General features: G+C 42.0%; 1 protein-coding gene across 1 annotated transcript in view; it reads left to right on the top strand.

Annotated features, from left to right (window-relative positions):
• The first annotated feature begins 106 nt into the window (after positions 1–106).
• ppih (peptidylprolyl isomerase H (cyclophilin H)) overlaps positions 107–22,885 on the top strand; it is a 40,992-nt gene continuing 18,213 nt past the window's right edge. The window contains exon 1 of the mRNA XM_041846054.2: positions 107–304. Within this exon, the coding sequence (XP_041701988.1) occupies positions 239–304 (66 nt within the window). The 5' untranslated portion in view covers positions 107–238. The remainder of the gene's footprint in view (positions 305–22,885) is intronic.

Here is a 22,885-nt window from a genome sequence, read left to right as displayed (position 1 = left end):
TTATGGGTAGTTTATATACTCTATTAATCAGGACGCGATAACACAAGTCATGTTTTGCTTGAGTGGGGGCATTCGGTAATGTTTGTCCATGGAAGTGAGCCGTAGTAAATGTCCACCCGCGGCTACCGTAGATTTAGGAGCCGCAATTCTTTTTGAATTAGTTCGCTAATGACATGCTTTCGGCTAACCACTGAATAGTTTGACGTATTGTTTTCCTTGTGCTTGAAAATAAATAACAATGAATGTTCAGCCTTCTAATCCCAACAACCCGATTGTGTTCTTTGATGTCACCATTGGAGGACAAGTGAGTAACGTCAGTTTTATTGCTTTCATAGCTACGAAATGGCCAGCTAGCACGTTGTTGGCTAGCCTGCCAGCTAGCAAACTTTACCCAAAAATGTAATTATGACGAATCTAGCTAGCCATCACATTGAGGCTCAAAAACAACATCCCATATAATATCGAGACATGTGGTCTCAAGCAATAGATAGCACTTTGTACGTTAGCTAGCTAACGTTACGTGATAATATTTTATGTGTAGTAGCTAGTTAAACATTAGCTTGCTCGAAGACGAAGGCGCAGAGTTTCTAAATCGCGAGACTTCCGTGAACGGCTTGCGAAAGACCAATCCGGGGTGTGAGGAGTCAATGAGAGAAGTGAAAAATTCTCCCTTAGTTCATTTTCTCAATCTGAAGACGCAACGTAGATTCGAGCCAATGTCTTAATTAGTTGAACATGTTATTACCCCAACCTCGTGAAAGAGACAAACTGACACGTTTTAATTTGAGTCTAAAACTGCATCTCCAATAGAAATCCCCCATCACACTTGCAGGCGATGTCATGGCGACGTTGGCTAGCTAAATTAATGTGGAGAAACATGACATCGCCTACAAGTGTGATGGGGGCTTTCTATTGGAGAAGCAGTTTTGGCCTATTTTACATTTTAGTCATTTAGCAGACGCTCTTATCCAGAGCAACTTACAGTTAGTGAGGGCATACATTATTATTTTTTATACTGGTCCCCCGTGGGAATCGAACCCACAACCCTGGCGTTGCAAGCGCCAATGCTCTACCAACTGAGCTACACGGGACTACTGTACTGTCTTTGCCTTCGTCAAAGACACTACCAAATATTTTTTTTATAACTAACCCAACCCAACTAACCTGTCGTTTCCAATGGGTGCAAATGACTTTAAGCATCAGTTGTCAGAGCATCAGTTGTCAGAGCACCTTACCGATCACTGCACCTGTACACAGCCCATCTGAAATTAGCCCGCCCAACTACCTCATCCCTATATTGTTATCTATTTTGCTCATTTGTACCCCAGTATCTCTATTTGCACATCATCTCTTGCACATCTATCATTCCAGTGTTAATACTAATTGTAATTATTTTGCACTATAGCCTATTTTATTGCCTACCTCCATAACTTGCTAAATTTGCACACTGTATATTATATGTATTTCTGTTGTATTTTTGACTTTGTTTTGTTTTACCCCATATGTAACTCTGTGTTTGTTTTTATCGCACTGCTATGCTTTATCTTGGCCAGGTCGCAGTTGTAAATGAGAACTTGTTCTCAACTGGTTTACCTGGTTAAATAAAGGTGAAATAAAAATAAAAAAATGAATCATAGTAGGCAAAACAAGCAAGGAGGTGGGCAGAGCCAAGCGCGAGTTCCTATTGGCACGTTCTAGCAGTATTTGCATATTTCCGTTAGGGAACGCCTACTTTGTGAAGTGCATGTTTGCAATAACTCAATACGCCCTTGAATTCCTTAAAAATCATTTTTGTTGAAACTTTGGCAAAGGGTAAAGTCTACAAAACTTTGTCCACTCTGTTCGTAACAGATGTTAGTTTAGGAAACAAAAAACTGTATTGAGATCATGTTTCATTGAGTAAATTAGCAGCATGTCGGCCACTTGGCTCCCACTGCTGGCCACTGGGCTTCCTCTCGTCACCATATAGTGAGTGGAAGGGCCAACTGGATGCTTCACATTTATTTATTTATTCCGGTGAAATATCTGGTTCATTGTTCCATCTGACAGTACAGTATGTAGATAGCCAGAAAGTGCTTCTCCAATAGAAATCCCCAATCACACTTGTAGGCAATGACATAGAAATAAATAGTATTTCCGTCTTTTTGTAGGTTGGACAAAGCTTATGTGGAAATTAATGGCGTTTTTGGATAAACGCCAAAAATAAGGTTTGTGGTAAACAGGTTTAGGAGATCTTATACTTTTTGTTCTATGGGATCATCTTCATCAGCTAACGTCACTTTCTGTGAATTTTGAAGTATTTATATAATTTAAAAAAGCACAAAGGCTTCATAATTCATAAAGGTCATGTTAATTGACTGATATTATCTCATAAAACAAAACGTGTAAGATCTAAGCTTGTCTTAACCTCAGACCTTATTTTCGGCATTTATCCCAAACCCTATTCTTTCCTCATTTTATTTTCGTCATAAGAATGGCTGAACGAACCGGAGTTACCTAATTTACAGGTTTTCGGACTACAAGCTGGCGAGCTCTATGGCGACGTTGGCTAGCTAAGCTCATGCGCAGAAAGACTTCATTGGGTCTAACGGTTGTCTCGCACCGAACTGTGCATATGCAGGCCGTCAATTGAAAGGCACTCCTTCGATATAAAGTTGTTGTTTTTTTACAAAAATTTTAACGTGTCAGTTTGTCATTTTCACAAGGTTGGAGTAATAACATGTTCAACTACTTAAGACATTGACTGGAATTTCAAATCAAATCAAATTTTATTGGTCACATGCGCCGAATACAACAGGTGCAGACATTACAGTGAAATGCTTACTTACAGCCCTTAACCAACAGTGCATTTATTTTAAACAAAAAAAGTAAGAATAAAACAACAACAAAAAAAGTGTTGAGAGAAAAAGAGCAGAAGTAAAATAAAGTGACAGTAGGGAGGCTATATATACAGTAAAATAAAGTGACAGTAGGGAGGCTATATATACAGGGGGGTACCGTTGCAGAGTCAATGTGCGGGGGCACCGGCTAGTTGAGGTAGTTGAGGTAATATGTACATGTGGGTAGAGTTAAAGTGACTATGCATAAATACTTAACAGAGTAGCAGCAGCGTAAAAAGGATGGGGTGGGGGGGCAGTGCAAATAGTCCGGGTAGCCATGATTAGCTGTTCAGGAGTCTTATGGCTTGGGGGTAGAAGCTGTTGAGAAGTCTTTTGGACCTAGACTTGGCACTCCGGTACCGCTTGCCGTGCGGTAGCAGAGAGAACAGTCTATGACTAGGGTGGCTGGAGTCTTTGACAATTTTGAGGGCCTTCCTCTGACACCGCCTGGTATAGAGGTCCTGAATGGCAGAGAGCTTTGCCCCAGTGATGTACTGGGCCGTACGCACTACCCTCTGTAGTGCCTTGCGGTCAGAGGCCAAGCAGTTGCCATACCAGGCGGTGATGCAACCAGTCAGGATGCTCTCGATGGTGCAGCTGTTGAATTTTTTGAGGATCTGAGGACCCATGCCAAATCTTTTTAGTCTCCTGAGGGGGAATAGGCTTTGTCGTGCCCTCTTCACGACTGTCTTGGTGTGTTTGGACCATGATAGTTCGTTGGTGATGTGGACACCAAGGAACTTGAAGCTCTCAACCTGTTCCACTACAGCCCCGTCGATGAGAATGGGGGCGTGCTCAGTCCTCTTTTTTTCCTGTAGTCCACAATCATCTCCTTTGTCTTGGTCACGTTGAGGGAGAGGTTGTTGTCCTGGCACCACACGGCCAGATCTCTGACCTCCTCCCTATAGGCTGTCTCATCGTTGTCGGTGATCAGGCCTACCACTGTTGTGTCGTCGGCAAACTTAATGATGGTGTTGGAGTCGTGCCTGGCCATGCAGTCATGGGTGAACAGAGTACAGGAGGGGACTGAGCACGCACCCCTGAGGGGCCCCCGTGTTGAGGATCAGTGTGGCAGATGTGTTGTTACCTACCCTTACCACCTGGGGGCGGCCCGTCAGGAAGTCCAGGATCCAGTTGCAGAGGGAGGTGTTTAGTCCCAGGATCCTTAGCTTAGTGATGAGCTTAGAGGGCACTATGGTGTTGAATGCTGAGCTGTAGTCAATGAATAGCATTCTCACGTAGGTGTTCCTCTTGTCCAGGTGGGAAAGGGCAGTATGGAGTGCGATAGAGATTGCATCATCTGTGGATCTGTTGGGGCGGTATGCAAATTGGAGTGGGTCTAGGGTTTCTGGGATTATGCTGTTGATGTGAGCCATGACCAGCTACAGACGTCAGTGCTACGGGTCGGTAGTCATTTAGGCAGGTTATCTTAGAGTTCTTGGGCACGGGGACTATGGTGGTCTGCTTGAAACATGTTGGTATTACAGACTCAGTCAGGGACATGTTGAAAATGTCAGTGAAGACACTTGCCAGTTGGTCAGCACATGCTCGGAGTACACGTCCTGGTAATCCGTCTGGCCCTGCGGCCTTGTGAATGTTGACCTGCTTAAAAGTCTTACTCACATCGGCTACGGAGAGCGTGATCACATAGTCATCCGGAACAGCTGGTGCTCTCATGCATGCTTCAGTGTTGCTTGCCTCGAGCGAGCATAGAAGTGGTTTAGCTCGTCTGGTAGGCTTGTGTCACTGGGCAGCTCGCGGCTGTGCTTCCCTTTGTAGTCTGTAATAGTTTTCAAGCCCTGCCACATCCGACGAGCGTCAGAGCCAGTGTAGTATGATTCAATCTTAGACCTGTATTGACTCTTTGCCTGTTTGATGGTTCGTCGGAGGTCATAGCGGGATTTCTTATAAGCGTCCGGGTTAGAGTCCCGTTCCTTGAAAGCGGCAGCTCTACCCCTTTAGCTCAGTGCGGATGTTTCCTGTAATCCATGGCTTCTGGTTGGGGTATGTACGTACGGTCACTGTGGGGACGACATCATCGATGCACTTATTGATGAAGCCAGTGACTGATGTGGTGTACTCCTCAATGCTGTCTGAAGAATCCCGGAACATGTTCCAGTCTGTGCTAGCAAAACAGTCCTGTAGCTTAGCATCTGCGTCATCTGACCACTTTTTTATTAACCGAATCACTGGTGCTTCCTGCTTCAGTTTTTGCTTATAAGCAGGAATCAGGAGGATAGAGTTATGGTCAGATTTGCCAAATGGAGGGCGAGGGAGAGCTTTGTATGCGTCTCTGTGTGTGGAGTAAAGGTGGTCTAGAGTTTTTTTTCCCTCTGGTTGCACATTTAACATGCTGGTAGAAATTAGGTAGAACGGATTTAAGTTTCCCTGCATTAAAGTCCCCGGCCACTAGGAGCGCTGCATCTGGATGAGCGTTTTCCTGTTGATTAATGGCCTTGTACAACTCATTCAGAGCAATCTTAATGCCAGCATTGGTTTGTGGTGGTAAATAGACAGCTATGAAAAATATAGATGAAAACTCTCTTGGTAAATAGTGTGGTCTACAGCTTATCATAAGATACTCTACCTCAGGCGAGCAAAACCTCGAGACTTCCTTAGTATTTGATTTTGTGCACCAGCTGTTGTTTACAAATATACACAGACCGCCGCCCTTGTCTTACCAGAGTCAGACGTTCTGTCCTGCCGATGTAGCGTATAGCCTGCTAGCTGAATGTTATCATTGTTGTCGTTCAGCCACGACTCCGTGAAACATAAGATATTACAGTTTTTAATGTCCCGTTGGTAGGATAACCGTAATCTTAACTCGTCCATTTTATTCTCAAAAGATTGAACGTTGGCTAGTAGGATTGATGGGAGAGGCAGTTTACTCGCTCGCCGTCGGATCTTACAAGGCACCCGGATCTGCGTCCGCGATATCTCCGTCTCTTCCTCACGCGAATGACGGGGATCTGGGCCTTGTCGGGTGTCTGTAGGATATCCTTCGCGACCGCCTCGTTGAAGAAAAAATCTTCGTCCAATGCGAGGTGAGTAATCGCTGTCCTGATATCCAGAAGCTCTTTTTGGTTATAAGAGACGATGGCAGAAACATTATGTACAAAATAAATTACAAATAACGCGGAAAAACACACACAATAGTACAATTGGTTAGAGGGCTGTAAAACGGCAGCCATCTTCCCGGCGCTGTTCCACTTGTACTATTAGGATGTGCCATTTAGATTTAGAGAATTTACAACTAAGAAATAATTTTTCACTTCTCTCATCAGGGCATAAAATTAACACCCGCCAAATGCGGGTAGATTTTGGCATTGGCTGGTAAGATGTGTATTTCACCAGCCACATTGGCAGGTGGTCAGGGCGCCACAGTGCGAACATGTCACTTGCATTTGTGAATAAAAATAGTCAAATATCTCATTTATAGCAAAATAAATGCTGTAGTATCTGTTTTGAAAGTATTTCTGCCATTTTGTTTCATAGCTGGTAAATTAATCGCACGGTCAAACAACTACGAATCCTATAGCCCAGGGGTTGGGGTCACAAAAACGCTGAATTCATCATGAGGGGCCGCAGTTGTTGAAGCGCTACGCACAGGCATAACAGTTGGTCTAATTTACTTGAAACGATAATCTACTGAGACTTTGTCCTTGTGTTTCTTGGCTATTTTCATTGTTTTGTTTTTCAATGTTCGAGTTTCAACTGCTAGGGAAGAGAAGACAATGTGGCTACTAGTGGTCCTCTGTAGCTCAATTGGTAGAGCATGGCGCTTGTAACGCTAGGGTAGTGGGTTCGATCCCCGGGACCACCCATACGTAAAAATGTATGCGCACATGACTGTAAGTCGCTTTGGATAAAAGCGTCTGCTAGATGGCATATTATATTATTATTATTATAGTCAGACTCAATGTCACAGACATGACTTGAGGCGCGTTACCACGGTAACCTCCGCAATTAAAGGGGCAGGTGAAAATGTTTGTCTCATCTGTGATATTTTGGTTAAAAGACTCAGGTCACATTAAACAATATACTACATGACTTCTTACTAGTAATACATTTATTGTTTTAGAAACATTACAAAGCATCCTCATCTGTTTTTTTCTGTTTTGTTGGTGTAATTTTGGCAGGGGAAAAATTCTGTCTGATAAAGATTCTGAGTGGCTGATAGATTTTTGGACCAAAAAATTAGTTTTAGGTCATGTCTCTCATTGACTTCTCAAACCCCATCAAGGTCTGTTTTGCAAGCATTCAAGGAAGTGTCGCGATGTTCTGACACTCTGTTTTAACATTTAGAAAAGTTATTAATCCTCGCTAGCGGTAAGGTTTTGGAAACCTTTGGAACTTAACTATCATATAAGCAATAAATCATCTTTCAAATATAAAATATACACTTACTGTGTGCAGTTTAGCAAAGTAGCACCTGGCTGTTTTCACACACTGCCTCGCTATGACACATCCACTCACTTTGCAGTCGCATTTCCATTGGACCATTCAATTCTAAATTTCCGTCTAGATTGCATGCGTTTCTCAAAATACAGCCAGGTGCAACTTTCCTAAACTGCGTTCAAAAGTTTGGTATCACTTAGAAATGTCCTTGTTTTCCATGAAAACATAGATGAAATGAGTTTGAATAGGAAATATAGCAAAATGCATAGGAAATATAGTCATTGACAAGGTTAGAAATAATGATTTTTAATAGAAATAATAATTGTGTCCTTCAAACTTTGCTTTCGTCAAAGAATCCTCCATTTGCAGCAATTACAGCCTTGCAGACCTTTGGCATCCTAGTTGTCAATTTGTTGAGGTAATCTGAAGAGATTTCACCCCATGCTTCCTGAAGCACCTCCCACAAGTGGGATTGGCTTGATGGGTCAAGCTCCTCCCACAACTGCTCAATTGGGTTGAGATACGGTGACTGTGCTGGCCACTCCATTATAGACAGAATACCAGCTGACTGCTTCTTCCCTAAATAGTTATTGCATAGTTTGGAGCTGTGCTTTGGGTCATTGTCCTGTTGTAGGAGGAAATTGGCTCCAATCAAGCGCCGCCCACAGGGTATGGCATGGCGTTGCAAAATGGAGTGATTGCCTTCCTTCTTCAAGATCCCTTTTACCCTGTACAAATCTCCCACTTTACCACCACCAAAGCACCCCCAGAACATCACATTGCCTCCACCATGCTTGACAGATGGCATCAAGCACTCCTCCAGCATCTTTTCATTTGGTCTGTGTCTCACAAATGTTCTTCTTTGTGATCCGAACACCTCAAACTTCGATTCGCCTGTCCATAACACTTTTTTTTCAATCTTCCTCTGTCCAGTGTCTGTGTTCTTTTGCCCATCTTAATCTTTTCTTTTTATTGGCCAGTCTGAGATATGGATTTTTCTTTGCAAATCTGCCTAGAAGGTCAGCATCCCGACGTCGTCTCTTCACTGTTGACGTTGAGACTGGTGATTTGCAGGTGCTATGTAATGAAGATGCCAGTTGAGGACCTGTGAGGCGTCTGTTTCTCAAACTAGACACTCTAATGTATTTGTCCTCTTGCTCAGTTGTGCACCGTGGCCTCCCACTTCTCTTTCTATTCTGGTTAGAGCCAGTTTACGCTGTTCTGTGAAGGGAGTTGTACACCGCGTTGTACGAGATCTTCAGTTTCTTGGCAATTTCTTGCTTGGAATAGCCTTCATTTCTCAGAACAAGAATAGACTGACGCGTTTCAGAAGAACATTTTTGGTTTCTGGCCATTTTGATTCTGTAATCGAACCCACAATTGCTGATGCTCCAGATACTCAACTAAATAAATAAATAAATAATAAATAAATTGGTCATTTAGCAGACGCTCTTATCCAGAGCGACTTACAGGAGCAATTAGGGTTAAGTGCCTTGCTCAAGGGCACATCGACAGATTTTTCACCTAGTCGGCTCGGGGATTAGAACCAGCGACCTTTCGGTTACTGGCACAACGCTCTTAACCACTACGTTACCTGCCGCCCCAGGTAACGTAGTGGTAGCCATGCTAAAACTAGTCTCAAGGCCAGTTTTATTGCTTCTTTAATCAGCACAACAGTTTTCAGCTGTGCTAACATAATTGCAAAAGGGTTTTCTAATGATCAATTAGCCTTTTTTTAAATTATAAACTTGGATTAGCAAACACAACGTGCCATTGGAACACAGGACTGATGGTTGCTGATAATGGGCCTCTGTACGCTTATGTAGATATTCCATTAAAAATCAGCTGTTTCCAGATACAATAGCCATTTACAACATTAACAATGTCTACACTGTATTTCTGATCAATTTGATATTTTAATGGACAAAAAAATTGCTTTTCTTTCAAAAACAAGGACATTTCTAAGTGACCCAAAACGTTTGAACGGTAGTGTATATTTAAAAAAATGTATTCTTGCTTATATGAAAGTTAAGTTCCAAGTGTTTCCAAAGTTGTATCGCATGCCAGGCGTATTTGCGTTTAGACAGAGCATTTGGGCAGTGTCGGGCAGCGTCAGAGCATTTCTGTCACAAGGCTAAAGGGGATGTCCAATGGCTCAATGTAATGCAATGGAATTGGAGTCATGAATAAGGGCTAGTGGTTCTCCAAAAACCAGAGAATATTCAGAAAGATATTAAATTCACGTTTTGAATCGAATTAAAAATACCTCTTGAATGGGTATCTATCTTTGTTTTGGTCGCACTGTGATGTGCTGCCATCTACTTCTAAACGCGGCCACGTCGCATAGAAACGACTACTTCCTGCAAAGATGTTGTGAAATGCACTCTGGTAGCTAAAATGGTGAGGGAACTATACACTCAGTGCAAAATGTGGATTTAATATTTTTCTGAATTTTCTCTGGTTTTTCGAGAACCACTTGCAACTGGACACACATTTACAAGATACAATTTTCTTCTGAATTGAGAACGAAGAAAGTAGGATATCGCCAAGCACAGGTTAGTAGATATCGCCAAGCACAGGTTAGCCTGGTATGCTTTACACTAGCTATGTATCAACGACTATCGCTCATCTGGAACACAGCTAGCCGGTGCCCCCGCACATTGACTCTGCACCGTTACCCCCCTGTATATATAGCCTCCCTACTGTCACTTTATTTTACTTCTGCTCTTTGTTTTTCTCAACACTTTTTTTTGTTGTTGTTTTATTCTTACTTTTTTTGTTTAAAATAAACGCACTGTTGGTTAAGGGCTGTAAGTAAGCATTTCACTGTAATGTCTGCACTTGTTGTATTCGGCGCATGTGACCAATAAAATTTGATTTGATTTGATTTAATGATCAGACTAGCCAATGATTTATTAGCTAACATTGTGGATCTCCTAGCCTAGTCAGCATGGCTATGGGTCTCCAGGACTATAGGTCAGTGGTGTTCAAATCCGAGCCTGGAGGTCCAGACTGAGTATTGCTGGTTTTCTGCTCTACCTGATATTTGATTGCACCCACTGCAGAGTTTTGTGGTGTCTACTCCTAGGTCTAAATCAGTCCTTGTTTAGAGGGGAAGAATGTAAATCAGCAGTGGAACTGGGCTGGTTTCAAGGTACAGATTTGAATTTGCCTGCCATAGGTCATATTAGAGCTTTCCTTTGGTAAGAGGACCAATTCATTTGGAATTTGACTATTCTCTCCACCAAATAATGGGCAGCCTTTCATATTTTAATGTAATCTGACACAAGAAAGTTTGGTCATGACTCATGAGGACATTGCCCGTTTGACATGACTAGCAGATGGAGTCTGTTACCTTCATTGTGAATTTTGTTGGGGCAGTTTGATGTTTGTCACTTTATGAAACACACATGTGTACTTGGCAGGAAAGGGCTGGACTGTGTCATCATATTTGATTACTTAAAGCTGATTATTTTTTAATTGTGTGTAGGACAGTGTAGGCCTACACTTGGGGCTCAATTCAATCATTGTTGTACAGTAGCTGTCTTTTCTCATGGTCAATTGTAATCACAGAATGATTTTGCATACCAGAATAGGCCATTCCATGCCTGCATAGCCTGAAAATATTTTTGGTATCTCAGATTGTTCTGGCAATTCTCACATAGAAACTTATACTGAACAAAAATATAAACGCAACATGTAAAGTGTTGGTCCCATGTTTCATGAGCTGAAATAAAAGATACCAGAAATTTTCCATACACACAGAAAGCTTATTTCTCTCATATTTTGTGGACAAATTTGTTTACATCCCTGATAGTGAGCATTTCTCCTTTGCCCAGATAATCCATCCACCTGACAGGTGTGGCATATCAAGAAGCTGATTTAAACAGCATGATCATTACACAGGTGCACTTCGTGCTGGGGAAAATAAAAGGCCACTCAAAAATGTGCAGTTTTGTCACAACACAATGCCACAGATGTCTCAAGTTTTGAGGGAGCATGCAATTGGCATGCTGACTGCAGGAATGTCCACCAGAGTTGTTGCCAGATAATTTAATGTTAATTTCTCTACCATAAGCCGCCTCCAATGTTGTTTTAGAGAATTTGGCAGTACGTCCAACCGGCCTCACAACCGCAGACCATGTGTTGCCATGCCAGCCCAGGACCTCCACATCCAGCTTCTTCACCTGCGGGATCGTCTGGGACCAGCAAAATAAACAGCTGATGAAACTGAGGAGTATTTCTGTCTGTAATAAAGCCCCTTTGTAGGGAAAAACTCATCCTGATTGGCTGGGCCTGGTTCCCAAGTGGCTGCGCCCCTGCCCTGTCTTGTGAAATCCATAGATTAGGGCCTAAAGAATTTATTTAAATTGACTGATTTCCTTTATATGAACTGTAACTCAGTAAAATTGTTGAAATTGTTGCATGTTGCGTTTTATATTTTTGTTCAGTATAGTTGGGAGGAAGGAAGCTTGATGTGCTTTTTACATTTGTAACATAAACCATATTTGAGAAAATCATTGTGGCCATTTTAGGCCGTTTTTAGACCTATACATGCCCCCTGTAAGACACAATGATCTGTGAACCGTACATTATACAGACAATACCTTTCTGTCATTATACTTGGATGAAGCTATATGAGTGAACAAAGGAAGCATGAGTCATTTGGCACATTGTGGATATAGGATACTCCATCTTATTCCTACACAATAGGCCTGATCTTCATTGAAAGATTCAGGTTGATGTAGCCTTAGCTGTAATGCATCATTGAATTTGCAAACTGTGTAGTCAGTGTGAGGCAGTTAGTTGGAAAAGGTCAAACAAGAAACAGACCTACCTTTTTGACAAACCAGACCTACAAGAAAGTCTCTACCATTGTTCTAAAAAGAAAGGCATCTTTACTCTAGTTGGGTCATTCTCACAAAACTGACATTTGACAAAACAATTCTCAAGTGATATTTTTCACAATTTCCTCTGATCACTGAGAATAGGATCTGTACTTATCTATTTCATAATAATTTGTATGTTTATTGATCAGATACTATTCATTGTACCACAATTTCCACTACCAACGCAGAGATTCCAGAAGTCCAGAAAAGTTAAACAAATCAGTGTAATATTTTTTTAGCATTTCTTACCTAATGAAAAGGCCGGAGTTAAACATAACACTGAAAAAAATATATATTGAAAATGTAATTGTTAAAATGTTTTTCATTAATCTTATTATTCATTTATAATTTTTATTTTTATTTTTTATTTATATACTTTTACTTTTTCGTGAGTCTTGTACGCTAATGATGAGCAGGTTTCGGAGATGAGACTGCATGATTCGGTAATGAGTGTTTGCATAGTTTGCAATTTAAAAACTGTACTAATCTCTATCAGAGATTCAGTAATCCAACAAATTATCAGTGTCATTTGTTAATCCCAAATGATTTGCATAATACTAAAATCATTGATCTTAATGAAATTTACTAAAATATCCCTTATTTCAGTATAAGAACTGTAATTACATGCATGACAAAGTCTTTACAGATGACATTGGTGTATTAGGATGTGGATAGGTGTGGTTGTAAGGTATTTTAGATGCATTTCTGGATTGAATGGGATCCTATGGGCAAATGGGATAATACAATATGCCTATAAAGTATCTAAATATGTGAGATAATATGTGTGAAAACCGATACACGTGTCAAAATGGGGGATATCCTCCTTTAAGTGGCTGGATTGCTCTTTGCTGAAACACAAACTGCAGATTTTGTCTTAAAGTAAGTTACATGGGGTTTATACACCCCATTTTATTGGGACAAACCATACTAAATCAAATTACTGTTGTTTTACCCAAAAATCTATACAATAGTTGTAAGGAGTGGTCCTAGTAAATAAAGTTACCAGCACATCACACCCGTTGAATATACATTAGAATTAGCTTATTACCTAAATTATTAAGGTTCTCATTACCAAAACCCTTACACCTTGGCTAAACCGGCCACGCACGTACAAAGGCTTGCGCGTTTTGCTTTTGTCTAGCTGCACCAGAAGCGATCGGGACAAGCTGGTTGAAATATCAAAATGAACTCGGAGCCAATTATATTACTTTGGGGGTAGGACGATGTGGTTAGCGCCTTTTCTTGGTTGCATTTTTTCAGTGGAAAATGTATTCCGATTCTTCTGATTTCACCGCGATTTGAGGAGTGGTAACATGGGTAAGTACATGATTGCATATTGTACGGTAGTGATATTATTGCTAGGACAGGAGTATAATTTATGAAATGCAAGTTGTAGGCTATTAGTTTTAAACATCTAGGCTTTTAGCTAAAAGCTAGCTAGTCTTCCAACAATATCTGTGTGTGGCAGGCAGACTCCTACAGTGAGGGGAAAAAGTATTTGATCCCCTGCTGATGTTGTACATTTGCCCAGTGACAAAGAAATGATCAGTCTATAATTTTAATGGTAGGTTTATTTGAACAATGAGAGACAGAATAACAACAACAAAATCCAGAAAAACGCATGTCAAAAATGTTATAAATTGATTTGCATTTTAATGAGGGAAATAAGTATTTGACCCCCTCTCAATCAGAAAGATTTCTGGCTCCCAGGTGTCTTTTTATACAGGTAACGAGCTGAGATTAGGAGCACACTCTTAAAGGGAGTGCTCCTAATCTCAGCTTGTTACCTGTATAAAAGACACCTGTCCACAGAAGCAATCAGTCAATCAGATTCCAAACTCTCCACCATGGCCAAGACCAAAGAGCTCTCCAAGGATGTCAGGGACAAGATTGTAGACCTACACAAGGCTGGAATGGGCTACAAGACCATCGTCAAGCAGCTTGGGGAGAAGGTGACAACAGTTGGTGCGATTATTCGCAAATGGAAGAAACACAAAAGAACTGTCAATCTCCCTCGTCCTGGGGCTCCACGCAAGATCTCACCTCGTGGAGTTGCAATGATCATGAGAACGGTGAGTAAACAGCCCAGAACTACACGGGAGGATCTTGTCAATGATCTCAAGGCAGCTGGGACTATAGTCACCAAGAAAACAATTGGTAACACACTACGCCGTGAAGGACTGAAATCCTGCAGCGCCCGCAAGGTCCCCCTGCTCAAGAAAGCACATATACAGGCCTGTCTGAAGTCTGCCAATGAACATCTGAATGATTCAGAGGAGAACTGGGTGAAAGTGTTGTGGTCAGATGAGACCAAAATCGAGCTATTTGGCATCAACTCAACTCGCCGTGTTTGGAGGAGGAGGAATGCTGCCTATGACCCCAAGAACACCATCCCCACCATCAAACATGGAGGTGGAAACATTATGCTTTGGGGGTGTTTTTCTGCTAAGGGCACAGGACAACTTCACCGCATCAAAGGGGCGATGGACGGGGCCATGTACGGTCAAATCTTGGGTAAGAACCTCCTTCCCTCAGCCAGGGCATTGAAAATGGGTCGTGGATGGGTATTCCAGCATGACAATGACCCAAAACACACGGCCAAGGCAACAAAGGAGTGGCTCAAGAAGAAGCATATTAAGGTCCTGGAGTGGCCTAGCCAGTCTCCAGACCTTAATCCCATAGAAAATATGTGGAGGGAGCTGAAGGTTCGAGTTGCCAAACGTCAGCCTCGAAACCTTAATGACTTGGAGAAGATCTGCAAAGAGGAGTGGGACAAAATCCCTCCTGAGATGTGGGCAAACCTGGTGGCCAACTACAAGAAACGTCTGACCTCTGTGATTGCCAACAAGGGTTTTGCCACCAAGTACTAAGTCATGTTTTGCAGAGGGGTCAAATACTTATTTCCCTCATTAAAATGCAAATCAATTCTGTTTTTTGTTGTTGTTATTCTGTCTCTCACTGTTCAAATAAACCTACCATTAAAATTATAGACTGATCATTTCTTTGTCAGTGGGCAAACGTACAAAATCAGCAGGGGATCAAATACTTTTTTCCTTCACTGTATATGCCTATAATATGTATACATGATGACAGGCTGTAACTGAGTACTTTAATAAACCATTGTCTTTCACCTTACAACCAAACCAGTCTGGTATGAGACATAAATTAGCATTTACTGAAAAAAAGACCACGTAATAAGAAACTAATATTGTACTCATCCAAACACAAGTTTTAAAAAATCACAATACTTTATGTATGCTTTTCTTAACAGCATGGATCAACAGTCGCCACCTGCCAAGACAGAAGTTGGTGGTCATTGTATTATTGAGGCACAGACAGGGAAGGAGGTGGTTATGGGTGCATCCCATAAATGTGCTGAAAAGGGAGCATGGGGAATACTACCACCTTGTCCAAGAGCTGCTCCTGAACAGTGCCTGACATCATCGATACTTCCGGATGAGTGTAGAAGAGATGGAGACTCTTGTTGGCCCAGACCTCATCAAGCAAAATACTAACTACAGGACCCCAATAGAGCCAAAACAAAGACTAGCTTTCACTCTAAGGTAAGTTATTGGAAAAGGTTGTATTGTGTAAGAAGGTGCATGGAGAAAAGCAGTATACTATAGTGTAAAGAAACTCCAGCACACTGGTGATCAGGATGCTCCACAGATGTAGGCCTATGTTCCATTACATCTAGGGAGCAGCAAGATCACTGTGCTGAATTTTTTCCCCCATTATACTCTGAGGTAAGTAAGGCGCACTGTTCTTTGAGTATTTTTTTAATAATTATTCAAGGTGACATGAACAGCAGTGGAGGCTGCTGAGGGGAGGACGGCTCATGTTAATGGTCGGAATGGAGTGAATGGAATGGTATCAAACACATGGTTTTCATCTGTTTGATTTCACTCCATTCCAGCCATTATTATGAGCCATCGTCCCCTCAGCAGCCTCCACTGATGAACAGCCACATCAAGGCATGGTGCACTTGTTGTAGGTGACAGTCACATGAAGGTATGTAAACAAAAACTACCTGTTGTAGGTGACATTAACAGCCACAGCAAGACATATAAACAAAAAAATTAGGCATATCCCTCCCAATTACAATATCCACTGAATAGCAAAACAGTTCAATACAAGCTACAATACAAAAAAATATAAATGCAACAAAGCAGTGTAAAAAGTGCATACATAAACTTTTGGTTTCCCTTTTTAAAACTGTTTCACAGGGCCTCCTAAAACAGAACATAAGCCTATGAATACGCGGGACTGGGATCTGCCTTTTAGGAGGGTATTATCAATGTGACTGTGTCTTTGTCCCAGCTCTCTTGAGAGAATGTACTGAAGCTGTCATCCCAGCTATGTGTTGGAGACCTAGGTTCTGGCGAGTTTTGATCCCTGGGCTCATCGTACATGATTGGCTGCAGTCCACCTCTTCCGTTCGGAGTACTTGCGGACCGCGTGACAGTGGTGTTGCCTCATCCCAGATACGTGTTGGAGACCTAGGTTCTGGTGATTTAGGAGTATGGATGTCTGGGCTGGCTGTACATCATAGGCTGCAGTCCAACTCTTTAATGCGGAGCACCGAAGAGCCATTGTGGTGGTGGCGGTGGTGTTACCTGCTGGTCATCCCAGTTTACAATCAATGATATTAGTTGCACTTTCAGACGTCCCTTGTTTCTTCCTATTTTCTTCTGCTCTGGCACAAGGCTGAGGTAGCAGCAGAAGGGATTGGCTTCCTGAGAAACGCAAGCAGCTCTTCATCCACCTTCTGTTTTCTTTTTCTTGGCTGCCAGTCCTTGAGCCTTGTCTGTAGTGGTTGGTCTTGACTGTTCAGTCGTCTGAAGCACAGGGTCATGACCTCCGTGTCACAGGCTACACAGGTTGTGATTTACAAAAATCAGCATTTTCAAGACTGAGGTTGCCTCTTGAGCTGAAAAAGGTCAACATATAAATGAAAAGTTAGTTTAATTTACATACAGTGGGGGAAAAAAGTATTTAGTCAGCCACCAATTGTGCAAGTTCTCCCACTTAAAAAGATGAGAGGCCTGTAATTTTCATCATAGGTACACGTCAACTATGAATTTATTTGCAAATTATGGTGGAAAATAAGTATTTGGTCAATAACAAAAGTTTCTCAATACTTTGTTATATACCCTTTGTTGGCAATGACACAGGTCAAACGTTTTCTGTAAGTCTTCAAGGTTTTCACACACTGTTGCTGGTATTTTGGCCCATTCCTCCATGCAGATCTCCTCTAGAGCAGTGATGTTTTGGGGCTGTCGCTGGGCAACACGGACTTTCAACTCCCTCCAAAGATTTTCTATGGGGTTGAGATCTGGAGACTGGCTAGGCCACTCCAGGACCTTGAAATGCTTCTTACGAAGCCACTCCTTTGTTGCCCGGGCGGTGTCTTTCATCATTGTCATGCTGAAAGACCCAGCCACGTTTCATCTTCAATGCCCTTGCTGATGGAAGGAGGTTTTCACTCAAAATCTCACGATACATGGCCCCATTCATTCTTTCCTTTACACAGATCAGTCGTCCTGGTCCCTTTGCAGAAAAACAGCCCCAAAGCATGATGTTTCCACCCCCATGCTTCACAGTAGGTATGGTGTTCTTTGGATGCAACTCAGCATTCTTTGTCCTCCAAACACGACGAGTTGAGTTTTTACCAAAAAGTTCTATTTGGGTTTCATCTGACCATATGACATTCTCCCAATCCTCTTCTGGATCATTCAAATGCACTCTAGCAAACTTCAGACGGGCCTGGACATGTACTGGCTTAAGCAGGGGGACACGTCTGGCACTGCAGGATTTGAGTCCCTGGCGGCGTAGTGTGTTACTGATGGTAGGCTTTGTTACTTTGGTCCCAGCTCTCTGCAGGTCATTCACTAGGTCCCCCCGTGTGGTTCTGGGATTTTTGCTCACCGTTCTTGTGATCATTTTGACCCCACGGGGTGAGATCTTGCGTGGAGCCCCAGATCGAGGGAGATTATCAGTGGTCTTGTATGTCTTCCATTTCCTAATAATTGCTCCCACAGTTGATTTCTTCAAACCAAGCTGCTTACCTATTGCAGATTCAGTCTTCCCAGCCTGGTGCAGGTCTACAATTTTGTTTCTGGTGTCCTTTGACAGCTCTTTGGTCTTGGCCATAGTGGAGTTTGGAGTGTGACTGTTTGAGGTTGTGGACAGGTGTCTTTTATACTGATAACAAGTTCAAACAGGTGCCATTAATACAGGTAACGAGTGGAGGACAGAGGAGCCTCTTAAAGAAGAAGTTACAGGTCTGTGAGAGCCAGAAATCTTGCTTGTTTGTAGGTGACCAAATACTTATTTTCCACCATAATTTGCAAATAAATTCATTAAAAATCCTACAATGTGATTTTCTGGATTTTTTTCTTCTCAATTTGTCTGTCATAGTTGACGTGTACCTATGATGAAAATTACAGGCCTCTCTCATCTTTTTAAGTGGGAGAACTTGCACAATTGGTGGCTGACTAAATACTTTTTTCCCCCACTGTATTTAATCAAATGAGTTTAAGGAAACTTGAAAGCTCAGGTTCAATTAATCATATTTCTCAAATCTGGGCCACAAAGTCTGCAACACTGCAGGTTTTCATAATTCCTCTAATAAGGGACTGATTCATAATCTATAGGCCTATATAATCACTAATTCAGAAATGTGATGCCAGTTGACATTAAACGATCAGGTAGTTACTTAGCAGGTAGGAAATAATGCTAGCAATACTGCAGACCTTGAGGTTCAGTATTCATTGCACAATAAAATGTCAGTGTAATCAATTAAAATGTATTATAACGTACCTTCTTGGCTGGATGTAAGGTATCAAAAGAATGATAATATTTTCATGTATTTCCACTCTTTATGATTAGTTCCCCCAGAACCGTTGGGTTGGGTCTTACGTAGATGCCTTACAAAAGTACCATGGAGGGACTTCCATCAGGTTTTGCACAATTCAACATCTGTGAAGAGTAAAATAGACATGATTGTTAACCAATAACAAAACATTTATTTTGTCGTTACCAGGTACTTGGCATCTGGAGGCTCTATTTGCAGCATGGCCTTCACATATCGTCTTTGATTCGATTATGGAGACCTTTGAGGCCATATGTCGCCAGCATCCTCCTCTCAATCTGCCATGACCCACTGAGGAAACCTGGATACAAACTGCTCAAGAGTTTAAGGAAAAATAGGACTTTCCCAGTTGTTTGGGATTGATTTAAGGAAAACATATTATGATCACCAAACCACCAAACTCAGGGAGCTGTTTCTTTAATTATAAAGGAACCTTTTGTGTGGTGCTCCTTGCCCTTGTGGATGCAAACTACTGCTTCACAGCTATTCAAGTGGGGGATTTTGGGAGAAATGGTGGAGTCTATGCCAACTCCCCAATTGGAAGGGGAATGGGGTCAAAAACCCTGCAGGTGCCCCAAGATGCCTTCCTGCCTGGGGGTGAAGAGTTGGGAAAGATACCATACGCAATGGTGGGCGATGCTGCTTTCCCACTGAAGCCCTACCTAGGGCTCTAAAGTGTGACCAATTTAGTTGCATATGCTACAAAATATTTAGCTGTGCAACCAGGAGTTTTGTTTGGGAGTACTTTGCGACTTTGGAAAAAGATCTCCCAGATAATAATTGTTGTAATGATAAGGCTTCGCTGTGCCGTTGTTTCCGAGTGCCTTAGAGAAACAAGCAGGTGCAGATTCGTTAGCGTCATGGTTGCACCATTACTACAGCGAAAACTGCTTGCTTCTAGCCCAACCAGGTCAAAAGACATGACCCACATTACCGGCGCAACATTCTTGTTGTCACCTCATTGACTAGAGAACAACCTGGTAACTTTACCAGTATATTCAAACATTTGGGGTCACAGAAATAACGTACAAGGGATAATCTCTTTCATAACAAACCTGATGTTTTTAAACAGACGGTGTAAAATGTTCTATGTAATCTCAATAGGAAAATAATGCTTTTACACAATGTAGAAACCTAATATTCCACATATGACTTTTGTAATTTCAATGACAGGTATTCGTACCAACGTTTAGCTTTTATAATAAACTAATGTATTTACAGTTTTACATAAAGTGCATTCGGAAAGTATTCAGACCCCTTGACTTTTTCCACATTTTGTTACATTACAGACATTCTAAAATTAATTAAATCTTTTTTTTCCCTCATCAATCTACACACAATACCCCATAATGACAAAGCAAAAACTGTTTTTTTTTTAAATGTTTGCAAATGTATACTTTTTTTTACATTTACATAAGTATTCAGACCCTTTACTCAGTACTTTGTTGAAGCACCTTTGGCAGTGATTACAGCCTCGCGTCTTCTTGGGTATGACGCTACAAGCTTGGCACACCTGTATTTGGGGAGTTTTCCCATTCTTCTCCGCAGTTCCTCTCAAACTCTAAATGGTTGAATGGGGAGCGTCGCTGCACAGCTATTTTCAGGTCTCTCCAGATATGTTCTATCGGGTTCAAGTCCGGACTCTGGCTGGGCCACTCAAGGACATTCAGAGACTTGTCCCGAAGCCACTCCTGCGTTGTTTTGGCTGTGTGCTTAGGGTCGTTGTCCTTTTGGAAGGTGAACCTTTGCCCCAGTCTGAGGTCCTGAGCGCTCTGGAGCAGGTTTTTATCATGGATCTCGCTGTACTTTGCTCCGTTCATCTTTCCCTCGATCCTGACTAGTCTCCCAGTCCCTGCCGCTGAAAAACATCCCCACAGCATGATGCTGCCACCACCATGCTTCACCATAGGGATGGTGCCAGGTTTCCTCCAGACGTGACGCTTGGCATTCATGCCAAAAAGTTAAATCTCCAGAGAATCTTGTTTCTCATGGACTGAGAGTCTTTAGGTGCCTTTTGGCAAACTCCAAGCGAGCTGTCGTGCCTTATACTGAAGGCCTTAATGGTGGAGTGCTGCAGAGATGGGATAACCTTCCAGAAGGAAAACCATCTCCACAGAGGAGCTCTGTCAGAGTGACCATCGGTTTCTTGCTCACCTCCCTGACCAAGGCCCTTCTTCCCCGATTGCTCAGTTTGGCCGGGCGGCCAGCTCTAGGAAGAGTCTTGGTGGTTCCAAACTTCTTCCATTTAAGAATGATGGAGGCCACTGTGTTCTTGGAGACCGTCAATGCTACAGACATTTTTTGGTACCCTTCCCCAGATCTGTACCTTGACACAATCCTGTCTCTGAGCTCTATCGACAATTCCTTCGACCTCATGGCTTCGTTTTTGCTCGGACATGCGCTGTCAACTATGGGACCTTATATAGACAGGTGTGTGCCTTTCCAAATCATGTCCAATCAATTGAATTTACCACCGGTGGACTCCAAGTTGTAGAAACATCTCAAGGATGATCAATGGAAACAACATGCACCTGAGCTCAATTTAGAGACTCATAGCAAAGGGTCTGAATACTAATGTAAATAAAGTATGTTTTTTTAATTTTGTATACATTTGCAAACATTTCTAAAAACCTGTTTTCGCTTTGTCATTATGGGGTACTGTGTGTAGATTGATGAGGAAAACAATTTAATTGACTCAATTTTAGAATAAGGCTGTAACGTAACAAAATGTGGAAAAAGTCAAGTGGTCTGAATACTTTCCGAATGCACTGTATTAGTTTCTAGGGCACAACGTGTGCTTCGAAAGTAGCTAGAATTCATAGAAGCTGTATCTCAATCAATTTAAACATGATTCATTTTTGGTGCTCTTAAATTTCATGTGGTGCTCCTAACTTTTGTAAGTTGGGAGCACCCGTGCTAACAATGAAAAAATCTTAATGTAAAGCCCTGGCCCTACCTGATGAGGCCATAGGCCGGGCACAACATCAGCTACGAGAAACAAATATTCAACTGTTGTCTCTGTTGAGCTAGAATGACAGTGGAGAAGGCATTCGGGATCCTTGCGGCCAGATGGAGGATCCTTTACAAGATGGAGGATCCTTTACAAGAAGATCAACCTACTGCCAGGTTGATACCCTAGTGGTTGCAATGTGCATACTATATAACTTCCTCACAAATGCTTGTGATGTGGAGATGTGGCTACAACAGAGTGGGTCAAGGATGATGCATAGCCATCCAGGCAAACAGAGCAGGTCAGGAGGCCGTTTCTGTCAGGGAAAAGTTGACCAAGTATTTCACCTCTGGCAGGCAGAATTGTCTTCCAGGACAGAATGATTGGAGCTATGCCTACTTAATTGCACTGAGTGTATGTCTCTAGTTAAAAAATAATTATACCTGATTGTTTATTAAAATGTGACAGTATGTTCATCTTTGACATCTTCATTTGTATTGTTTGTTTATTCTACACTTTAAAACTACCATTCCACCATTATTTCACCAACTAAAAAACAACCAAGGAAAATCTCTCGCATAACTCTCTTGGCTACAGAGGATTTCTACTTTACCTCAAATGGTAGAATTTTGAAGCCTTGTCCTTTAAATTCAAGTACTTCTATACTTCCACGATTAATCTCTCGTCATTCTTTCAAGCACACGTTGGCTTTTGTTTACCTGAAGTATGCTCGACGTGAGAACCAATTAGGTGATGGGAGAGGCGGGACTTGCAGAAAGCTGCAGCGTCACAGACAACCATGTTCTAGTTTAGAGCTCTTGAATAACATGTACTCATACATTTTTTTTTGTGTTGCAACGCTCGGGCACGCAATGTAGCTGGTCTAGTCAGCATG

Source organism: Coregonus clupeaformis, chromosome 24, assembly GCF_020615455.1.
Source record: "Coregonus clupeaformis isolate EN_2021a chromosome 24, ASM2061545v1, whole genome shotgun sequence".
Lineage (NCBI taxonomy): Eukaryota > Metazoa > Chordata > Actinopteri > Salmoniformes > Salmonidae > Coregonus > Coregonus clupeaformis.
The sequence above is the reverse complement of the archived record's forward strand: the minus strand, read 5'-3'. Positions and strand labels throughout refer to the sequence as shown.